Here is a 24375-nt window from a genome sequence, read left to right as displayed (position 1 = left end):
ACATGACGACCGTTGAGCATATCAATCATCAGGGGGGAACAAGGAGTTCCCTGGCGCTGAAGGAAGTGACCAAAATAATTCAATGGGCGGAGGATCACTCCTGCCACCTATCTGCGATCCACATCCCAGGTGTGGAAAACTGGGAAGCGGATTATCTGAGTCGTCAGACATTCCATCCGGGGGAGTGGGAACTCCACCCGGAGATCTTTGCCCAACTAACTCAATTATGGGGCATTCCAGACATGGATCTGATGGCGTCTCGTCAGAACTTCAAGGTTCCTTGTTACGGGTCCAGATCCAGGGATCCCAAGGCGACTCTAGTAGATGCACTAGTAGCACCTTGGACCTTCAACCTAGCTTATGTATTTCCACCGTTTCCTCTCATTTCCAGGCTGGTAGCCAGGATCAAACAGGAGAGGGCCTCGGTGATCTTGATAGCTCCTGCGTGGCCACACAGGACTTGGTATGCAGACCTGGTGAATATGTCATCGGTTCCACCATGGAAGCTACCTTTGAGACAGGACCTTCTTGTTCAGGGTCCGTTCGAACATCCAAATCTGGTCTCCCTCCAGCTGACGGCATGGAGATTGAACGCTTGATTCTATCAAAGCGTGGGTTTTCAGATTCTGTGATAGATACTCTGGTTCAGGCCAGAAAACCGGTAACTAGAAAGATTTACCATAAAATATGGAAAAGATATATCTGTTGGTGTGAATCCAAAGGATTCCCATGGAATAAGATAAAAATTCTCTCCTTTCTACAAGAAGGTTTGGAGAAAGGATTATCTGCAAGTTCTCTAAAGGGACAGATCTCTGCTTTATCTGTCTTACTACACAAAAGACTGGCAGCTGTGCCAGATGTTCAAGCATTTGTTCAGGCTCTGGTTAGGATCAAGCCTGTTTACAGACCTTTGACTCCTCCCTGGAGTCTAAATCTAGTTCTTTCAGTTCTTCAAGGGGTTCCATTTGAACCTTTACATTCCATAGATATTAAGTTACTATCTTGGAAAGTTTTGTTTTTGGTTGCTATTTCTTCTGCTAGAAGAAATTCAGAGTTATCTGCTCTGCAGTGTTCTCCGCCCTATCTGGTGTTCCATGCAGATAAGGTGGTTTTGCGTACTAAGCCTGGTTTTCTTCCAAAGGTTGTTTCTAACAAGAATATTAACCAGGAGATAGTTGTACCTTCTTTATGTCCGAATCCAGTTTCAAAGAAGGAACGTTTGTTACACTATTTGGACGTAGTCCGTGCTCTAAAATTCTATTTAGAGGCTACAAAAGATTTCAGACAAACATCTTCTTTGTTTGTTGTCTATTCTGGTAAAAGGAGAGGTCAAAAAGCGACTTCTTACCTCTCTTTCCTTTTGGCTTAAAAGCATCATCCGATTGGCTTATGAGACTGCCGGACGGCAGCCTCCTGAACGAATCACAGCTCACTCCACTAGGGCTGTGGCTTCCACATGGGCCTTCACGAACGAGGCTTCTGTAGACCAGATATGTAAGGCAGCGACTTGGTCTTCACTGCACACTTTTGCCAAATTTTACAAATTTGATACTTTTGCTTCTTCGGAGGCTATTTTTGGGAGAAAGGTTTTGCAAGCCGTGGTGCCTTCCGTTTAGGTAACCTGATTTGCTCCCTCCCTTCATCCGTGTCCTAAAGCTTTGGTATTGGTTCCCACAAGTAAGGATGACGCCGTGGACCGGACACACCAATGTTGGAGAAAACAGAATTTATGCTTACCTGATAAATTACTTTCTCCAACGGTGTGTCCGGTCCACAGTTGGCAGACTTGTCTGCTTAAGGTATGACTAGACATATTTCTAACAAGACTGTGTAATGCTGGAAGGCTGTCATTTCCCCTCATGGGGACCGGTAAGCCATTTTCTTAGTCTCAAACAGAATAAAGGGCTTAATATGGGCTATAAAACTGGTAGACACTTTTATGGGCAAGATCGATTGCTTTATTTGGGCATTTTATACAGCTTGATGTTGAAATTCACACTTTATAAACTTTGGAGAACGTTTTTTTATGTCAGGCACTGGTTTAGACACCTTTCCAGTCAGGAAGGGCCTTCCCTGTAGTAGGCTGAGCCTCATTTTCGCGCCATTACTGCGCAGTTACTTTTGAGAGCAGGACATGCAGCTGCATGTGTGTGGGTCTGAAAGTAGTTGAAAAGGTTCCTAGAAGGCTTCATTGAAGGATGCGTATCTTCATATTCCTATCCACAAAGATCATCATCAGTTCCTAAGGTTCGCCTTTCTGGACAAACATTACCAGTTTGTGGCTCTCCCATTCGGGCTAGCCACTGCTCCAAGGATTTTCACAAAGGTACTCGGGTCCTTTCTAGCGTTCTAAGACCAAGGGGCATTGCAGTGGCACCTTATTTGGACGACATTCTGATACAAGCGTCGTCTCTTTCAAAGGCAAAGGCTCACACAGACATCGTTCTGGCCTTTCTCAGATCTCACGGATGGAAAGTGAACATAGAAAAAAGTTCCCTTTCTCCGTCGACAAGAGTTCCTTTCTTGGGGACAATAATAGATTCTTTAGAAATGAAGATTTTCCTGACAGATGTCAGAAAGTCAAAACTTCTAAACGCTTGTCAAGTTCTTCTTTCTGTTCCACGTCCTTCCATAGCTCAGTGCATGGAAGTAGTAGGGTTGATGGTTGCAACAATGGACATAGTTCCTTTTGCGCGAATTCATCTAAGACCATTACAACTGTGCATGCTGAAACAGTGGAATGGGGACTATACAGACTTGTCTCCAGTGATTCAAGTAGATCAGAAGACCAGAGACTCACTCCGTTGGTAGCTAACCCAGGACCACCTGTCCCAGGGAATGAGTTTCCGCAGACCAGAGTGGGTCATCGTCACGACCGACGCCAGTTTAGTGGGCTGGGGCGCGGTCTGGGACTCCCTGAAAGCTCAGGGGCTATGGTCTCGGGAAGAGTCTCTTCTCCCGATAAACATTCTGGAACTGAGAGCGATATTCAATACTCTCAGGGCTTGGCCTCAACTGGCAAAGGCCAGATTCATAAGATTCCAATCAGACAACATGACGACTGTTGCTTACATCAACCATCATGGGGGAACAAGGAGTTCCCTGGCGATGAGAGAAGTGACCAAAATCATAAAATGGGCGGAGGATCACTCCTGCCACCTATCTGCGATCCACATCCCAGGGAACTCCACCCGGAGATCTTTGCCCAGTTGACTCAATTATGGGGCATTCCAGACATGGATCTTATGGCGTCTCGTCAGAACTTCAAGGTTCCTTGCTACGGGTCCAGATCCAGGGATCCCAAGGCAACTAGTGGATGCATTAGTAGCGCCTTGGACCTTCAACCTAGCTTATGTGTTTCCACTGTTTCCTCTCATTCCCAGGCTGGTAGCCAGGATCAAGCAGGAGAGGGCCTCGGTGATCTTGATAGCTCCTGCGTGGCCACGCAGGACTTGGTATGCAGACCTGGTGAATATGTCATCGGCTCCACCATGGAAGCTACCTTTGAGACAGGATCTTCTAGTACAAGGTCCATTCGAACATCCAAATCTAGTTTCCCTTCAGCTAACGGCTTGGAAATTGAACGCTTGATTTTATCTAAGCGTGGGTTTTCGGATTCTGTAATAGATACTCTGATACAAGCCAGAAAACCTGTAACTAGAAAGATTTACCATAAAATATGGAAAAGATATATCTGTTGGTGTGAATCCAAGGGATTCTCATGGAGTAAGATCAAAATTCCTAGGATCCTTTCCTTTCTCCAAGAAGGTTTGGATAAGGGATTATCAGCGAGTTCTCTAAAGGGACAGATTTCTGCTTTATCTGTCTTATTACACAAACGACTGGCAGCTGTGCCTGATGTTCAAGCTTTTGTTCAGGCTTTGGTCAGGATCAAGCCTGTTTACAGACCTTTGACTCCTCCCTGGAGTCTGAATTTAGTTCTTTCAGTTCTTCAAGGGGTTCCGTTTGAACCTCTACATTCCATAGATATCAAGATGTTATCTTGGAAAGTTCTGTTTTTGGTTGCTATTTCTTCTGCTAGAAGAGTTTCTGAGTTATCTGCTTTGCAGTGTAATCCCCCCTATCTGGTGTTCCATTCAGATAAGGTTGTTTTGCGTCCTAAACCTGGTTTCCTTCCAAAGGTTGTTTCCAACAAGAATATTAACCAGGAAATAGTTGTGCCTTCTTTGTGTCCGAATCCAGTTTCAAAGAAGGAACGTTTGTTACAAAATTTAGATGTAGTTCGTGCTTTAAAGTTCTATTTAGAAGCAACAAAGGATTTCAGACAAACGTCTTCTCTGTTTGTCGTTTATTCCGGCAAGAGGAGAGGTCAAAAAGCTACTGCCACCTCTCTTTCCTTTTGGCTGAAAAGCATCATCCGATTGGCTTACGAGACTGCTGGACGGCAGCCTCCTGAAGCATCACAGCTCACTCTACTAGGGCTGTGGCTTCCACATGGGCCTTCAAGAACGAGGCTTCTGTTGATCAGATATGTAAGGCAGCGACTTGGTCTTCCCTGCACACTTTTGCCAAATTCTACAAATTTGATACTTTTGCTTCTTCGGAGGCTATTTTTGGGAGAAAGGTTTTGCAAGCCGTGGTGCCTTCCGTTTAGGTAACCTGATTGGCTCCCTCCCTTCATCCGTGTCCTAAAGCTTTGGTATTGGTTCCCACAAGTTATGGATGACGCCGTGGACCGGACACACCAATGTTGGAGAAAACAGAATTTATGCTTACCTGATAAATTACTTTCTCCAACGGTGTGTCCGGTCCACGGCCCGCCCTGGTTTTTTAATCAGGTTTGATGAATTTCTTTCTTTAACTACAGTCACCACGGCACCCTATAGTTTCTCCTGTTTTTTTTTTTTTTTCTCCTGTCCGTCGGTCGAATGACTGGGGTGGGCGGAGCCTAGGAGGGACTATATGGACAGCTTTTGCTGTGCTCTTTGCCATTTCCTGTTGGGGAAGAGAATATTCCCACAAGTTATGGATGATGCCGTGGACCGGACACACCGTTGGAGAAAGTAATTTATCAGGTAAGCATAAATTCAGTTTTTTCTCCAAAGATGATTCTGGATCAAGAGACCAGAAACTCTCTAATTTGGTGGTTGTCGCCAGATCATCTGTTCCAGGGGACTTGTTTCCGCAGACCCTCGTGGGTGATAGTGACAACAGATGCCAGCCTTCTGGGCTGGGGTGCAGTTTGGAACTCCCTGAAGGCTCAGGGTGTTTGGACTCAGGTGGTGTCTCTACTTCCAATCAATATTCTGGAACTGAGAGCAATATTCAATGTGCTTCAGGCATGGTCTCGGTTGAATTCATCAGATTCCAGTCGGACAACATAACAACTGTGGCATATGTCAATCATCAGGGGGGAACAAGGAGTTCCTTAGCGATGATAGAAGTATCCAAGATAGGGGTAGAGAACTGGGAAGCAGATTTTCTAAGTCGACAGACTTTTCATCCAGGGGAGTGGGAACTTCACCCGGAGGTATTTGCTTCATTGTTTCTCAGATGGGGCAGACTGGAATTGGTTTTGATGGCATCTCGTCAGAATGCCAAGCTTCCATGATACGGATCCCGGTCAAGGGATCCTCAGGCCGAACTGATAGATGCCTTGGCAGTACCTTGGTTGTTCAGCCTAGCTTATGTGTTTCCGCCGTTTCCTCTCCTCCCACGCATGATTGCTCGAATCAAACAGGAGATAGCTTCAGTGATCCTGATAGCGCCTGCGTGGCCACGCAGGGCTTGGTATGCAGATCTAGTGGACATGTCCTCTCTGCCACCGTGGAAACTTCTGTTGAGACAGGACCTTCTCATTCAAGGTCCTTTCCAACATCCAAATCTAATTTCTCTGCAACTGACTGTGTGGAGATTGAGCGCTTGATTTTATCGAAGCGAGGATTCTCTGGTTCAGTTATCAATACTTTGATACATGCTAGAAAGCCTGTCACTAGAAAAATCTATCATAAGATATGGCATAAATAACTTTTTGGTGTGAATCCAAGGGTTACTCATGGAGTAAAGTTAGGATTCCTAGGATTTTATCTTTTCTCCAAGAAGGATTGGAGAAAGGGTTATCAGCAAGTTCCTTAAAGGGACAAATTTCAGCTTTGTCAATTCTGTTTCACAAACGTTTGGCAAATGTATCAGATGTTCAGTCTTTTTGTCAGATTCTATCTAGAATTAAGCCTGTATTTAGACCTATTACTCCTCCCTGGAGTTTGAATTTAGTTCTTCGAGTTCTGCATGGCGTTCCGTTGGAACCTATGCATTCCATAGATATTATTAAACTATTATCTTGGAAAGTTCTGTTTTTGGTTGCTATTTCTTCTGCTCGAAGAGTTTCTGAGCTTTCAGCATTACAGTGTGATTTGCTTTATCTCATATTTAATTCTGATAAGGTGGTTTTTATGTACCAAACCTGGGTTCCTTCCTAAGGTTGTTTCAAATAAGAATATTAATCAGGAAATTGTTGTTCCTTCCTTGTGTACTAATCCTTCTTCTAAGAAGGAGAGTCTGTTACATAACTTGGATGTGGCCCGTGCCTTAAAGTTTTACTTACAGGCAACTAAGGATTTCCGTCAAACATCTTCATTATTCATTGTTTATTCTGGAAAGCGTAGGGGTCAGAAAGCTACGGCTGCCTCTCTTTCTTTTTGGCTGAGAAGTATCATCCGCCTGGCATATGAGACTGCTGGACATCAGCCTCTTGAAAGAATTACGGCTCATTCTTCTAGGGCTGTGGCTTCCACATGGGCTTTTAAAAACGATGCATCTGTGGAACAGATTTGTAATGCTGCAACTTGGTCGTCCCTTCACACTTTTTCCAAATTTGATACTTTTGATTCTTCTGAGGCTATCTTTGGGAGAAAGGTTCTTCAAGCAGTGGTGCTTTCTGTTTAGGTTCCTGTCTTGTCCCTCCCTTTCATCCGTGTCCTATTGCTTTGGTATTGGTTTCCCACAAGTAAGGATGAAATCCGTGGACTCGTCATATCTTTGTTAAAGAAAACTAAATTTATGCTTACCTGATAAATTACTTTCTTTTACGATATGACGAGTCCACGGCCCACCCTGTTCTTTTTAAGACAGTTTTTCTTTATATTTTTTGTAAACTTCAGTCACCTCTGCACCTTTTTATCCTTTCCTTTTTCTCTTCCTATACTTTCGGCCGAATGAGGGTGGAGGGGAAGGGGAGGGGCTATATATACAGATCTGCTGTGGTGCTCTTTGCCACTTCCTGTTAGCAGGAGGTTAATATCCCACAAGTAAGGATGAAATCCGTGGACTCGTCATATCGTAAAAGAAAGTAATTTATCAGGTAAGCATAAATTTAGTTTTCTTTCATGTAATTAGCAAGAGTCCATGAGCTAGTGACGTATGGGATATACATTCCTACCAGGAGGGGCAAAGTTTCCCAAACCTCAAAATGCCTATAAATACACCCCTCACCACACCCACAATTCAGTTTTACAAACTTTGCCTCCGATGGAGGTGGTGAAGTAAGTTTGTGCTAGATTCTACGTTGATATGCGCTCCGCAGCAAGTTGGAGCCCGGTTTTCCTCTCAGCGTGCAGTGAATGTCAGAGGGATGTGAGGAGAGTATTGCCTATTTGAATGCAGTGATCTCCTTCTACGGGGTCTATTTCATAGGTTCTCTGTTATCGGTCGTAGAGATTCATCTCTTACCTCCCTTTTCAGATCGACGATATACTCTTATATATACCATTACCTCTGCTGATTCTCGTTTCAGTACTGGTTTGGCTTTCTACAAACATGTAGATGAGTGTCCTGGGGTAAGTAAATCTTATTTTCTGTGACACTCTAAGCTATGGTTGGGCACTTTGTTTATAAAGTTCTAAATATATGTATTCAAACATTTATTTGCCTTGACTCAGAATGTTCAACATTCCTTATTTTTCAGACAGTCAGTTTCATATTTGGGATAATGCACTTGAATTAATCATTTTTTTCTTACCTTCAAAAATTTGACTCTTTTTTCCCTGTGGGCTATTAGGCTCGCGGGGGCTGAAAATGCTTCATTTTATTGCGTCATTCTTGGCGCGTACTTTTTTGGCGCAAAAAAAATCTTTTCCGTTTCCGGCGTCATACGTGTCGCCGGAAGTTGCGTCATTTTTTTACGTTATTTTTGCGCCAAAAATGTCGGCGTTCCGGATGTGGCGTCATTTTTGGCGCCAAATAATGTGGGCGTCTGATTTGGCGCTAAAAAATATGGGCGTCGCTTTTGTCTCCACATTATTTCAGTCTCATTTTTTTCATTGCTTCTGGTTGCTAGAAGCTTGTTCTTTGGCATTTTTTCCCATTCCTGAAACTGTCATTTAAGGAATTTGATCAATTTTGCTTTATATGTTGTTTTTTCTCTTACATATTGCAAGATGTCTCACGTTGCATCTGAGTCAGAAGATACTACAGGAAAATCGCTGTCTAGTGCTGGATCTACCAAAGCTAAGTGTATCTGCTGTAAACTTTTGGTAGCTATTCCTCCGGCTGTTGTTTGTATTAATTGTCATGACAAACTTGTTAATGCAGATAATATTTCCTTTAGTAAAGTACCATTGCCTGTTGCAGTTCCTTCAACATCTAAGGTGCAGAATGTTCCTGATAACATAAGAGATTTTGTTTCTGAATCCATAAAGAAGGCTATGTCTGTTATTTCTCCTTCTAGTAAACGTAAAAAATCTTTTAAAACTTCTCTCCCTACAGATGAATTTTTAAATGAACATCATCATTCTGATTCTGATGACTCTTCTGGTTCAGAGGATTCTGTCTCAGAGATTGATGCTGATAAATCTTCATATTTATTTAAAATGGAATTTATTCGTTCTTTACTTAAAGAAGTACTAATTGCTTTAGAAATAGAGGATTCTGGTCCTCTTGATACTAATTCTAAACGTTTAGATAAGGTATTTAAATCTCCTGTGGTTATTCCAGAAGTTTTTCCTGTTCCTAATGCTATTTCTGCAGTAATTTCCAAAGAATGGGATAAATTGGGTAATTCATTTACTCCTTCTAAACGTTTTAAGCAATTATATCCTGTGCCGTCTGACAGATTAGAATTTTGGGACAAAATCCCTAAAGTTGATGGGGCTATTTCTACCCTTGCTAAACGTACTACTATTCCTACGTCAGATGGTACTTCGTTTAAGGATCCTTTAGATAGGAAAATTGAATCCTTTCTAAGAAAAGCTTATCTGTGTTCAGGTAATCTTCTTAGACCTGCTATATCATTGGCTGATGTTGCTGCAGCTTCAACTTTTTGGTTGGAAACTTTAGCGCAACAAGTAACAGATCATGATTCTCATGATATTATTATTATTCTTCAGCATGCTAATAATTTTATCTGTGATGCCATTTTTGATATTATCAGAGTTGATGTCAGGTTTATGTCTCTAGCTATTTTAGCTAGAAGAGCTTTATGGCTTAAGACTTGGAATGCTGATATGGCTTCTAAATCAACTCTACTTTCCATTTCTTTCCAGGGTAACAAATTATTTGGTTCTCAGTTGGATTCTATTATCTCAACTGTTACTGGTGGGAAAGGAACTTTTTTACCACAGGATAAGGGTAAAAACAGGGCTAATAATCGTTTTCGTTCCTTTCGTTTCAACAAAGAACAAAAGCCTAATCCTTCATCCTCAGGAGCAGTTTCAGTTTGGAAACCATCTCCGGTCTGGAATAAATCCAAGCCTGCTAGAAAGGCAAAGCCTGCTTCTAAGTCCACATGAAGGTGCGGCCCTCATTCCAGCTCAGCTGGTAGGGGGCAGGTTACGTTTGTTCAAAGAAATTTGGATCAATTCTGTTCACAATCTTTGGATTCAGAACATTGTTTCAGAAGGGTACAGAATTGGTTTCGAGATGAGACCTCCTGCAAAGAGATTTTTTCTTTCCCGTGTCCCAGTAAATCCAGTGAAAGCTCAAGCATTTCTGAATTGTGTTTCAGATCTAGAGTTGGCTGGAGTAATTATGCCAGTTCCAGTTCCGGAACAGGGGATGGGGTTTTATTCAAATCTCTTCATTGTACCAAAGAAGGAGAATTCCTTCAGACCAGTTCTGGATCTAAAAATATTGAATCGTTATGTAAGGATACCAACGTTCAAGATGGTAACTGTAAGGACTATCTTGCCTTTTGTTCAGCAAGGGCATTATATGTCCACAATAGATTTACAGGATGCATATCTGCATATTCCGATTCATCCAGATCATTATCAGTTCCTGAGATTCTCTTTTCTGGACAAGCATTACCAGTTTGTGGCTCTGCCGTTTGGCCTAGCTACAGCTCCAAGAATTTTTACAAAGGTTCTCGGTGCCCTTCTGTCTGTAATCAGAGAACAGGGTATTGTGGTATTTCCTTATTTGGACGATATCTTGGTACTTGCTCAGTCTTTACATTTAGCAGAATCTCATACGAATCGACTTGTGTTGTTTCTTCAAGATCATGGTTGGAGGATCAATTTACCAAAAAGTTCATTGATTCCTCAGACAAGGGTAACTTTTCTGGGTTTCCAGATAGATTCAGTGTCCATGACTCTGTCTTTAACAGACAAGAGACGTCTAAAATTGATTTCAGCTTGTCGAAACCTTCAGTCACAATCATTCCCTTCGGTAGCCTTATGCATGGAAATTCTAGGTCTTATGACTGCTGCATCGGACGCGATCCCCTTTGCTCGTTTTCACATGCGACCTCTTCAGCTCTGTATGCTGAATCAATGGTGCAAGGATTACACAAAGATATCTCAATTAATATCTTTAAAACCGATTGTTCGACACTCTCTAACGTGGTGGACAGATCACCATCGTTTAATTCAGGGGGCTTCTTTTGTGCTTCCGACCTGGACTGTAATTTCAACAGATGCAAGTCTCACAGGTTGGGAGCTGTGTGGGGATCTCTGACGGCACAAGGAGTTTGGGAATCTCAGGAGGTGAGATTACCAATCAATATTTTGGAACTCCGTGCAATTTTCAGAGCTCTTCAGTTTTGGCCTCTTCTGAAGAGAGAATCGTTCATTTGTTTTCAAACAGACAATGTCACTACTGTGGCATACATCAATCATCAAGGAGGGACTCACAGTCCTCTGGCTATGAAAGAAGTATCTCGAATTTTGGTTTGGGCGGAATCCAGCTCCTGTCTAATCTCTGCGGTTCATATCCCAGGTATAGACAATTGGGAAGCGGATTATCTCAGTCGCCAAACGTTGCATCCGGGCGAATGGTCTCTTGACCCAGAGGTATTTCTTCAGATTGTTCAAATGTGGGAACTTCCAGAAATAGATCTGATGGCGTCTCATCTAAACAAGAAACTTCCCAGGTATCTGTCCAGATCCCGGGATCCTCAGGCGGAGGCAGTGGATGCATTATCACTTCCTTGGAAGTATCATCCTGCTTATATCTTTCCGCCTCTAGTTCTTCTTCCAAGAGTAATCTCCAAGATTCTGAAGGAATGCTAGTTTGTTCTGCTGGTAGCTCCGGCATGGCCTCACAGGTTTTGGTATGCGGATCTTGTCCGGATGGCCTCTTGCCAACCGTGGACTCTTCCGTTAAGACCAGACCTTCTGTCTCAAGGTCCTTTTTTCCATCAGGATCTGAAATCCTTAAATTTAAAGGTATGGAGATTGAACGCTTGATTCTTGGTCAAAGAGGTTTCTCTGACTCTGTGATTAATACTATGTTACAGGCTCGTAAATCTGTATCTAGAGAGATATATTATAGAGTCTGGAAGACTTATATTTCTTGGTGTCTTTCTCATCATTTTTCTTGGCATTCTTTTAGAATTCCGAGAATTTTACAGTTTCTTCAGGATGGGTTTAGATAAGGGTTTGTCCGCAAGTTCCTTGAAAGGTCAAATCTCTGCTCTTTCTGTTCTTTTTCACAGAAAGATTGCTAATCTTCCTGATATTCATTGTTTTGTACAAGCTTTGGTTCGTATAAAACCTGTCATTAAGTCAATTTCTCCTCCTTGGAGTTTGAATTTGGTTCTGGGAGCTCTTCAAGCTCCTCCGTTTGAACCTATGCATTCATTGGACATTAAATTACTTTCTTGGAAAGTTTTGTTCCTTTTGGCCATCTCTTCTGCCAGAAGAGTTTCTGAATTATCTGCTCTTTCTTGTGAGTCTCCTTTTCTGATTTTTCATCAGGATAAGGCGGTGTTGCGAACTTCTTTTGAATTTTTACCTAAAGTTGTGAATTCCAACAACATTAGTAGAGAAATTGTGGTTCCTTCATTATGTCCTAATCCTAAGAATTCTAAGGAGAAATCGTTGCATTCTTTGGATGTTGTTAGAGCTTTGAAATATTATGTTGAAGCTACTAAGTCTTTCCGAAAGACTTCTAGTCTATTTGTTATTTTTTCCGGTGCTAGAAAAGGCCAGAAAGCTTCTGCCATTTCTTTGGCATCTTGGTTGAAATCTTTAATTCATCTTGCCTATGTTGAGTCGGGTAAAACTCCGCCTCAGAGGATTACAGCTCATTCTACTAGGTCAGTTTCTACTTCCTGGGCGTTTAGGAATGAAGCTTCGGTTGATCAGATTTGCAAAGCAGCAACTTGGTCCTCTTTGCATACTTTTACTAAATTCTACCATTTTGATGTATTTTCTTCTTCTGAAGCAGTTTTTGGTAGAAAAGTACTTCAGGCAGCGGTTTCAGTTTGAATCTTCTGCTTATGTTTTTCATTAAACTTTATTTTGGGTGTGGATTATTTTCAGCAGGAATTGGCTGTCTTTATTTTATCCCTCCCTTTCTAGTGACTCTTGTGTGGAAAGATCCACATCTTGGGTAATCATTATCCCATACGTCACTAGCTCATGGACTCTTGCTAATTACATGAAAGAAAACATAATTTATGTAAGAACTTACCTGATAAATTCATTTCTTTCATATTAGCAAGAGTCCATGAGGCCCGCCCTTTTTTTGTGGTGGTTATGATTTTGTATAAAGCACAATTATTCCAATTCCTTATTTTATATGCTTTCGCACTTTTTTATCACCCCACTTCTTGGCTATTCGTTAAACTGAATTGTGGGTGTGGTGAGGGGTGTATTTATAGGCATTTTGAGGTTTGGGAAACTTTGCCCCTCCTGGTAGGAATGTATATCCCATACGTCACTAGCTCATGGACTCTTGCTAATATGAAAGAAATGAATTTATCAGGTAAGTTCTTACATAAATTATGTTTTTTCATTCGGATAAGGTAGTTTTGTGTTCCAGATTAGGGTTTCTCCCTAAAGTAGTTTCTGACCGGAACATTATTCAGGAGATTGTTCCTTCTTTGTGTCCTAATCCTTCTTCTCAGAAGGAACAACTTCTGCACAATCTGGACGTGGTATGTGCACTAAAATTCTATTTACAGGCAGTTAAGGATTTCAGTCAGTCTTCTGCTTTGTGTTTTTTTTCTGGAAAACGTAAGGGACAGAAAGCTACGGCTACTTCTCTCTTTCTTTCTAGTTGAAGAGTATCATACGCTTTGCCTATGAAACTGCTGGACAGCAGCCTCCGGAGAGAGTTACGGCTCATTCTACGAGGGCTGTTTCTTCCTCCTGGGCATTCAAAAATGAAGCTTCTGTGGAACAGATTTGCAAGGCTGCAACTTGGTCCTCTCTTCACACTTTTAAAAAATTCTATAGATTTGACACTTTTGCCTGAGCTGAGGCCGCTTTTGGGAGAAAGGTTCTTCAAGCAGTGGTGCCTTCCGTTTAGGTTCCCTGTCTTGTCTCTCCCTTACCATCTGTGTACACTAGCTTGGGTATTGATTCCCAATAGTAATTAGATGATCCGTGGACTCATCGTATCATTAGAAAGAAAACAAAATTTATGCTTACCTGATAAATTTATTTCTTGACACAATGAGTCCACAGCCTGCCCTGTTATTTAGACAGGTTGTTAGTATGTTATAAACTTCAGACACCTCTGCACCTTGTTGCTTCCTTTATCTCCTTTACTTCGGTCGAATAAGTGGGAAGGGAGGTGATATTTAACAGCTTTGCTGTGGTGCTCTTTGCCGCCTCCTGCTGGGCAGGAGTGATATAGCCCAATTGGTAATTAGATGATCTGTGGACTCATCGTGTCAAGACAGAAAGAAATTTATCTGGTTAGCATAAATTTTGTTTTCTCCTCCTTGGAGTCTTAACCTGGTATTTAAAGTTTTACAGGCTCCAATTTTTAAATCTATGCATAAATTGGACATTAAAATACTTTCATGGAAAGTGTGGTTTCTTTTGGCTATCTCTTTGGCTAGAAGAGTTTGTGAATTGTCTGCTCTCTCTAGAGTCCCATTATCTGATTTTCCATCAACGATCAAGCTGTTTTGTGGACTACATTAAAAATTCTACCTAAAGTTGTTACTAGCACAACATTAATAGAGAAATTGTCGTTCCCTCCTTGTGTCCCAATCCATAAAATGCTACTGAAAGATCTTTACGTTCTTTGGATGTTGTTAGAGCATTGAAATGTTATGTTGATGCTACTAAGGATTTCAGACAGACTTCTAGTCTAAGAAAGGCCAGAAAGCCTCTGCTATTTCTTTTAGCTTCTTGATTGAAACTTTTGATTCGAAAAGCTTATTTGGAGGCGGGTCAGCTTCATCCTCAGAATTACAGCTTGTTCTAATTGATCGGTTGCCACATCTTGGGCTTTCAAGAATTAGGCTTCAGTTGATCAAATTATTATGTAATTAGGGGAGTGGGCATTTCTGTCCATGCCCCTCTTGGAAGGGGGTCTCACTGGTATTACCCAGGATATGGGCCAAGATATAGAAATTGCTTATTTGTGTGATAATTTCTAGTTTTCTCAAAATTCTGAGGGCAGTTACACCTTGTTGGATATCTAGTAATCTTCTACAAGGTGTTGTACAGATTAATCATGGTTTTGCATTAATGCTGAAATTTTCTACTTGTGTCCTTAGCTTCTGTTCTTATTTTCTCCAACATAGGTGTGTCCGGTCCACGGCGTCATCCTTACTTGTGGGATATTCTCTTCCCCAACAGGAAATGGCAAAGAGCCCAGCAAAGCTGGTCACATGATCCCTCCTAGGCTCCGCCTACCCCAGTCATTCTCTTTGCCGTTGTACAGGCAACATCTCCACGGAGATGGCTTAGAGTTTTTTAGTGTTTAACTGTAGTTTTTATTATTCAATCAAGAGTTTGTTATTTTGAAATAGTGCTGGTATGTACTATTTACTCAGAAACAGAAAAGAGATGAAGATTTCTGTTTGTATGAGGAAAATGATTTTAGCAACCGTCACTAAAATCCATGGCTGTTCCACACAGGACTGTTGAGAGCAATTAACTTCAGTTGGGGGAACAGTGTGCAGTCTCTTGCTGCTTGAGGTATGACACATTCTAACAAGACGATGTAATGCTGGAAGCTGTCATTTTCCCTATGGGATCCGGTAAGCCATGTTTATTACGATCGTAAATAAGGGCTTCACAAGGGCTTATTAAAACTGTAGACTTTTTTTGGGCTAACTCGATTCATTATTAACACATATTTAGCCTTGAGGAATCATTTTATCTGGGTATTTTGATATAATAATATCGGCAGGCACTGGTTTAGACACCTTATTCTTTAGGGGCTTTCCCAAAGCATAAGCAGAGCCTCATTTTCGCGCCGGTGTTGCGCACTTGTTTTTGAGAGGCATGGCATGCAGTCGCATGTGAGAGGAGCTCTGATACTTAGAAAAGACTTTCTGAAGGCGTCATTTGGTATCGTATTCCCCTTTGGGCTTGGTTGGGTCTCAGCAAAGCAGATACCAGGGACTGTAAAGGGGTTAAAGTTCAAAACGGCTCCGGTTCCGTTATTTTAAGGGTTAAAGCTTCCAAATTTGGTGTGCAATACTTTTAAGGCTTTAAGACACTGTGGTGAAAATTTGGTGAATTTTGAACAATTCCTTCATGTTTTTTCGCAATTGCAGTAATAAAGTGTGTTCAGTTTAAAATTTAAAGTGACAGTAACGGTTTTATTTTAAAACGTTTTTTGTACTTTGTTATCAAGTTTATGCCTGTTTAACATGTCTGAACTACCAGATAGACTGTGTTCTGAATGTGGGGAAGCCAGAATTCCTATTCATTTAAATAAATGTGATTTATGTGATAATGACAATGATGCCCAAGATGATTCCTCAAGTGAGGGGAGTAAGCATGGTACTGCATCATTCCCTCCTTCGTCTACACGAGTCTTGCCCACTCAGGAGGCCCCTAGTACATCTAGCGCGCCAATACTCCTTACTATGCAACAATTAACGGCTGTAATGGATAATTCTGTCAAAAACATTTTAGCCAAAATGAACACTTATCAGCGTAAGCGCGGCTGCTCTGTTTTAGATACTGAAGAGCATGACGACGCTGATAATAATATTTCTGAAGGGCCCCTAACCCAGTCTGATGGGGCCAGGGAGGTTTTGTCTGAGGGAGAAATTACTGATTCAGGGAACATTTCTCAACAGGCTGAACCTGATGTGATTGCATTTACATTTAAGTTGGAACATCTCCGCATTCTGCTTAAGGAGGTATTATCCACTCTGGATGATTGTGACAAGTTGGTCATCCCAGAGAAACTTTGTAAAATGGACAAGTTCCTAGAGGTGCCGGGGCTCCCAGAAGCTTTTCCTATACCCAAGCGGGTGGCGGACATTGTTAATAAAGAATGGGAAAGGCCCGGTATTCCTTTCGTCCCTCCCCCCATATTTAAAAAATTGTTTCCTATGGTCGACCCCAGAAAGGACTTATGGCAGACAGTCCCCAAGGTCGAGGGAGCGGTTTCCACTTTAAACAAACGCACCACTATACCCATAGAGGATAGTTGTGCTTTCAAAGATCCTATGGATAAAAAATTAGAAGGTTTGCTTAAAAAAATGTTTGTTCAGCAAGGTTACCTTCTACAACCAATTTCATGCATTGTCCCTGTCGCTACAGCCGCATGTTTCTGGTTCGATGATCTGATAAGAGCGGTCGATAGTGATTCTCCTCCTTTGGAGGAGATTATGGACAGAATCAATGCTCTCAAATTGGCTAATTCTTTCACCCTAGACGTCACTTTGCAATTGGCTAGGTTAGCGGCTAAGAATTCTGGGTTTGCTATTGTGGCGCGCAGAGCGCTTTGGTTGAAATCTTGGTCGGCTGATGCGTCTTCCAAGAACAAGCTACTTAACATTCCTTTCAAGGGGAAAACGCTGTTTGGCCCTGACTTGAAAGAGATTATCTCTGATATCACTGGGGGTAAGGGCCACGCCCTTCCTCAGGATCGGCCTTTCAAGGCAAAAAATAAACCTAATTTTCGTCCCTTTCGTAGAAACGGACCCAGCCCCAAGTGCTACGTCCTCTAAGCAAGAGGGTAATACTTCTCAAGCCAAGCCAGCTTGGAGACCAATGCAAGGCTGGAACAAGGGAAAGCAGGCCAAGAAACCTGCCACTGCTACCAAGACAGCATGAAATGTTGGCCCCCGATCCGGGACCGGATCTGGTGGGGGGCAGACTCTCTCTCTTCGCTCAGGCTTGGGCAAGAGATGTTCTGGATCCTTGGGCGCTAGAAATAGTCTCCCAAGGTTATCTTCTGGAATTCAAGGGACTTCCCCCAAGGGGGAGGTTCCACAGGTCTCAGTTGTCTTCAGACCACATAAAAAGACAGGCATTCTTACATTGTGTAGAAGACCTGTTAAAAATGGGAGTGATTCATCCTGTTCCATTAAGAGAACAAGGGATGGGGTTCTACTCCAATCTGTTCATAGTTCCCAAAAAAGAGGGAACGTTCAGACCAATCTTAGATCTCAAGATCTTAAACAAGTTTCTCTAGGTTCCATCGTTCAAGATGGAAACCATTCGAACTATTCTTCCTTCCATCCAGGAAGGTCAATTCATGACCACGGTGGATTTAAAGGATGCGTATCTACATATTCCTATCCACAAGGAACATCATCGGTTCCTAAGGTTCGCATTCCTGGACAAACATTACCAGTTCGTGGCGCTTCCTTTCGGATTAGCCACTGCTCCAAGGATTTTCACAAAGGTACTAGGGTCCCTTCTAGCTGTGCTAAGACCAAGGGGCATTGCTGTAGTATCTTACTTGGACGACATTCTGATTCAAGCGTCGTCCCTTCCTCAAGCAAAGGCTCACACGGACATTGTCCTGGCCTTTCTCAGATCTCACGGATGGAAAGTGAACGTGGAAAAGAGTTCTCTATCCCCGTCAACAAGGGTTCCCTTCTTGGGAACAATAATAGACTCCTTAGAAATGAGGATTTTTCTGACAGAGGCCAGAAAAACAAGGCTTCTAGACTCTTGTCGGATACTTCATTCCGTTCCTCTTCCTTCCATAGCTCAGTGCATGGAAGTGATCGGGTTGATGGTAGCGGCAATGGACATAGTTCCTTTTGCGCGCATTCATCTAAGACCATTACAACTGTGCATGCTCAGTCAGTGGAATGGGGACTATACAGACTTGTCTCCGAAGATACAAGTAAATCAGAGGACCAGAGACTCACTCCGTTGGTGGCTGTCCCTGGACAACCTGTCACAAGGGATGACATTCCGCAGACCAGAGTGGGTCATTGTCACGACCGACGCCAGTCTGATGGGCTGGGGCGCGGTCTGGGGATCCCTGAAAGCTCAGGGTCTTTGGTCTCGGGAAGAATCTCTTCTACCGATAAATATTCTGGAACTGAGAGCGATATTCAATGCTCTCAAGGCTTGGCCTCAGCTAGCGAGGGCCAAGTTCATACGGTTTCAATCAGACAACATGACAACTGTTGCGTACATCAACCATCAGGGGGGAACAAGGAGTTCCCTAGCGATGGAAGAAGTGACCAAAATCATTCTATGGGCGGAGTCTCACTCCTGCCACCTGTCTGCTATCCACATCCCAGGAGTGGAAAATTGGGAAGCGGATTTTCTGAGTCGTCAGACATTGCATCCGGGGGAGTGGGAACTCCATCCGGAAATCTTTGCCCAAGTCACTCAGCTGTGGGGCATTCCAGACATGGATCTGATGGCCTCTCGTCAGAACTTCAAAGTTCCTTGCTACGGGTCCAGATCCAGGGATCCCAAGGCGGCTCTAGTGGATGCACTAGTAGCACCTTGGACCTTCAAACTAGCTTATGTGTTCCCGCCGTTTCCTCTCATCCCCAGGCTGGTAGCCAGGATCAATCAGGAGAGGGCGTCTGGGATCTTGATAGCTCCTGCGTGGCCACGCAGGACTTGGTATGCAGATCTGGTGAATATGTCATCGGCTCCACCTTGGAAGCTACCTTTGAGACGAGACCTTCTTGTTCAGGGTCCGTTCGAACATCCGAATCTGGTTTCACTCCAGCTGACTGCTTGGAGATTGAACGCTTGATTTTATCGAAGCGAGGGTTCTCAGATTCTGTTATTGATACTCTTGTTCAGGCCAGAAAGCCTGTAACTAGAAAGATTTACCACAAAATTTGGAAAAAATATATCTGTTGGTGTGAATCTAAAGGATTCTCTTGGGACAAGGTTAAGATTCCTAGGATTCTATCCTTCCTTCAAGAAGGATTGGAAAAAGGATTATCTGCAAGTTCCCTGAAGGGACAGATTTCTGCCTTGTCGGTGTTACTTCACAAAAAACTGGCTGCTGTGCCAGATGTTCAAGCCTTTGTTCAGGCTCTGGTTAGAATTAAGCCTGTTTACAAACCTTTGACTCCTCCTTGGAGTCTCAATTTAGTTCTTTCAGTTCTTCAGGGGGTTCCGTTTGAACCCTTGCATTCCGTTGATATTAAGTTATTATCTTGGAAAGTTTTGTTTTTAGTTGCAATTTCTTCTGCTAGAAGAGTTTCAGAATTATCTGCTCTGCAGTGTTCTCCTCCTTATCTGGTGTTCCATGCAGATAAGGTGGTTTTACGTACTAAACCTGGTTTTCTTCCAAAAGTTGTTTCTAACAAAAACATTAACCAGGAGATTATCGTACCTTCTCTGTGTCCGAAACCAGTTTCAAAGAAGGAACGTTTGTTGCACAATTTGGATGTTGTTCGCGCTCTAAAATTCTATTTAGATGCTACAAAGGATTTTAGACAAACATCTTCCTTGTTTGTTGTTTATTCTGGTAAAAGGAGAGGTCAAAAAGCAACTTCTACCTCTCTCTCTTTTTGGATTAAAAGCATCATCAGATTGGCTTACGAGACTGCCGGACGGCAGCCTCCCGAAAGAATCACAGCTCATTCCACTAGGGCTGTGGCTTCCACATGGGCCTTCAAGAACGAGGCTTCTGTTGATCAGATATGTAGGGCAGCGACTTGGTCTTCACTGCACACTTTTACCAAATTTTACAAGTTTGATACTTTTGCTTCTTCTGAGGCTATTTTTGGGAGAAAGGTTTTGCAAGCCGTGGTGCCTTCCATTTAGGTGACCTGATTTGCTCCCTCCCTTCATCCGTGTCCTAAAGCTTTGGTATTGGTTCCCACAAGTAAGGATGACGCCGTGGACCGGACACACCTATGTTGGAGAAAACAGAATTTATGTTTACCTGATAAATTACTTTCTCCAACGGTGTGTCCGGTCCACGGCCCGCCCTGGTTTTTTTTAATCAGGTCTGATAATTTATTTTCTTTAACTACAGTCACCACGGTACCATATGGTTTCTCCTATGCAAATATTCCTCCTTAACGTCGGTCGAATGACTGGGGTAGGCGGAGCCTAGGAGGGATCATGTGACCAGCTTTGCTGGGCTCTTTGCCATTTCCTGCTGGGGAAGAGAATATCCCACAAGTAAGGATGACGCCGTGGACCGGACACACCGTTGGAGAAAGTAATTTATCAGGTAAACATAAATTCTGTTTTTATCTCAGAAGTCAACAGGTTAAATCTCCTCTAACAGGGTGAGAGTTTGTGCAGACAGATTAAGCAATGCTATTCTTGTACACTGATGATTTATTCTGGAAAAACGGTTACAGATTTTTTTTGCCTAAATGTATTTTTTGTCATAAGGAAATCACCTTTTGTCCGTCAAATATAGATGTGACAACATCTAACTACATCTAATGTCTATAGCTATTTCCCATTTTAATATAATTATTTTCTGGTTAGAATGAGGGAAGACCTATGTCTTTGGAAGAATATAAGTGAGAATGTCCATTAAGATAGAATTTGGGAACTTGTCTCAATGGATTACCAAAAACAGCTGTGGGATTTCAGATTAATGGGTTTCATAATGGTTTAAAATGTACCGGTTTTGAAGTTGCAAGGTTTATAGGCAAATGCATTGGCAGTATTTTAAGATTTGCATTTTCATCTAATATTCCATGTTTTGAAAGAATTGTTGAACTGACCGCTTCAAGGTCCATTTAACTAATCAATAATAAAATTAGATATAGACTTTTATATTAAATCTAAAACAGTTTATAATATTTGCATTCATTTTTCTGTCTATAGGAACTTTAAATTTGTCTGCAAGTTTCATTGGAAAATGGTTTATTTTATCTGTTGGACACAAGATTTTAGTATAAATGATCCATATACTCAGAAACTGACAATGATATAGGGCAGTGTGTTTTAATTTTTGTTTTGTCTAGGGGTTGTTTTCTGGCTTAATTATATGTGAACTGATGCTGCCAGGAATTAGAGGAATATGGGGTAGGGAGGTGAAGAACACTGAAGACTGTGAAAGTTCTACATAATTCAAGAGAGCATAAAACAGTATATCAAAGTGAAAAACATGTTTTAAAATGATGGTAAATCCAAGTGTATAACAAACATGCATCCAGTATATTGCTAACTCCGGCTGCCCACGGCACAGCGCTCTTCTTTAATGAGGTGATGTTTCCAACTCTAAACCAATAGTCAACTGACATCTTGGCACAGCTAGAGGTGGAAACGTCACCTCATTGGAGAAGAGCGCTGTGCCATGTGCGCTGGAGTTGGCAATATACTTGCCGCAAAGCTTTTTCTTTTTTAGTAAATGCAGACTGAAACTGTTTATTTTTAGTGATGGTAAATCCTAGCATTTGTTATACGCTCAAATTTACCATCACTTTAAGGAACATTTGGTACCACAATGAGTGCATTAATCAGTTTCTAAGCGAATGTTGAAGGTGAATATTGAGACAGCTCTATTAGAACTTGACACTGTTTTCTGTTCATCAATACCCTGTTTGTCTCTTAAGCCAACTGTCATTGACATTTACCTTAACGGACTTCAATGTTGTTCTTTTAGATACACAGACACAGCAAACTTCCAATCCGTTTGGACGCTTTTGATCAAGAAATGGCTACAACCTACAGCTATGTGGCTCCATCCTAGTTGTGAGACAAGATACAGAGCTGCAGATGTAGAAGTTGTACAGTATCTGGAAAGATAATTATGTGGCTCATGTGAGAAACTGAAAGAATATGCCACATGTCTTGTGAACTCCATATAAAATCAAATCAAGGAGAGACCTTGGAGCTGGATAAAACCCAATCAAAGATTTATTTGGGTTGCTCTGAAAGCTGAGGAAAGACCAAAGTGTCTTGTGGACATTTTATCTTTTAAAAGTTTTTAGTATTTTGTTAACCAGATGATTAAATTGTCATTTTCTAATTTATTTAAAAGACCACTTGATCTCCGCCACTGTATGTGTACCGTTTAAGGCTCTGTACTGGTTTGGAGTGTGATATCTACAACATTTGGTTGCTTGGGAGTAAGTTTGTTGCATCAAGTGTTATCTGATGTTGCATTTAAAGCCAGTGAGCAGGACTTTGCTACCACACCCAGTAATGCTCACCTGATAAATGTTTCAGCCACTCTGTTTCTGCCATTTTGGAATACCTCTTAACACACTTATCAGTTACATGTAGCAAAGGGATGTCCATCCATACTGAATGAGAGCATAATGGATTTTCTCCTTTCAGAGCACTTTTAAACAACCATTTAGAACTTCTGTTAATCTAAAAAAAAAAATATGATTTTATATAAGTAAACATCAAAAAGCAAAGATTTAGTGTGATACGTTGTATATTTTATGCTTGCTAAACAGTGTTTCCTTCTACTACTTTACTATAAAAATAAGAATTTAATACCCAAGTCCACTTACTGTAATGTCCATGTGAAGAAGAAGAATTTGTCTTCAGTCTATTCTTGCTATGCAGCAACAGGTGAGGCATAATTGTTTTTTTCCATCTGGTTCTGTTACTGGTGAGTGGTATTATGTCATTCTGATTGGTCAGAACGGATTGTGGATAGGAGCCTGCCAACTCTTTGATTAAAGGGACATTAAACACCTTGGTATTTTAATATAGCCTAGTGAGTTATGTATAGTAAAACAACTTTGCAATATACTTCTTTATTTTGCTCCTTTTTAATGCAATTTACCTTTTGAAAATTGTGGATTTTGTAATAATCCTGAGCTTGCAGTGCCCACTGCAAACTTCTCAAGTAAAACCCTACTTATTTTTCCCTAACTGGCTTTACAATATAACTGCAAAGCAATTCCCTTTATATTAATAAAATGACTGTGCTTAGCCTTGTTGTCTGAAGACTAAAGCCTAGATTGGCCCCTCTAAATAAGGCAAATGGTGGGTGGAGTTTGGCTACTGAAAAACAGTTGCAACAAACAAGAGTTGGTTTACAAATGTTTAGACTTGGATGATGATCTATAGCAAAGCAGAAATGTGTTGGCCTAACAGGTGTTTACTGTCCCTTTAAGATAAATGTTTGTGTAAACCTTGTAACTCTGGATTTCCTTAAAACGTGACAGTTTTTTGGGTAGCCTTTATAGGAATTGATTACGTTATTAGAGTGCCAACCAATTCAATAGTGCTATAAAAATAGGTGCAATATACAATGGGAATATTTATAATAGGCAATAATAGATTAGCTGAATGAGTAGAGAGCCCCGTCTGTAGATCAGTGTTTCTCTACAGGCAGAGAATTGCTGCCATCATTTAAATAATACTGCAAAATATAAATAATAATTATAAATGAGGCAAGTGTGCTTATCTCAGAATGTTACAAGTTGCTATCAGATATATTTCTCCGGAGGAATTTATTTTAATATCAAATACAAATGCAGCATGTTGGGAATTATAGAGAAAACCAGCACATATAGTTCTTTAAAGGGACATGAAACCCCACAATTTATTTCATGATTCAGATAGGTTTGATTAAAATTGCATGCTCTAATTGACTTCTATTATCAACTTTTCTTAGTTCTCTTGGTATCTTTTGTTGCAAAGCAGGGAGGTAAGCTCAGAAGCGTGCACGTGGCTGCAGCAGTTTTGCAACAATGTTGCAGCACTATTTCCTCCCATATAGTTCTTCAGACACCTACCTAGGCATCTTTTCAACAAAGAATACCATGAGAAAAAGCAAATTTAATAACAGAAGTAAATTGAAAACTTTTAAAATGTTCTGTTCTATCTGGATTACAAAAGAAAATGT

At 41.5% G+C, this 24375-nt stretch overlaps 1 protein-coding gene across 1 annotated transcript in view; it reads left to right on the top strand.

Moving 5' to 3' along the window:
* MED12 (mediator complex subunit 12) overlaps positions 1–22930 on the top strand; it is a 588898-nt gene extending 565968 nt beyond the window's left edge. The window contains exon 44 of the mRNA XM_053699086.1: positions 22171–22930. Coding sequence (XP_053555061.1) covers positions 22171–22214 — 44 coding nt within the window. The 3' untranslated portion in view covers positions 22215–22930. The remainder of the gene's footprint in view (positions 1–22170) is intronic.
* The last annotated feature ends 1445 nt before the right edge of the window (positions 22931–24375 follow it).

Source organism: Bombina bombina, chromosome 1 (assembly GCF_027579735.1).
Source record: "Bombina bombina isolate aBomBom1 chromosome 1, aBomBom1.pri, whole genome shotgun sequence".
Classification (NCBI taxonomy): Eukaryota; Metazoa; Chordata; class Amphibia; order Anura; family Bombinatoridae; genus Bombina; species Bombina bombina.
The sequence above is the reverse complement of the archived record's forward strand: the minus strand, read 5'-3'. Positions and strand labels throughout refer to the sequence as shown.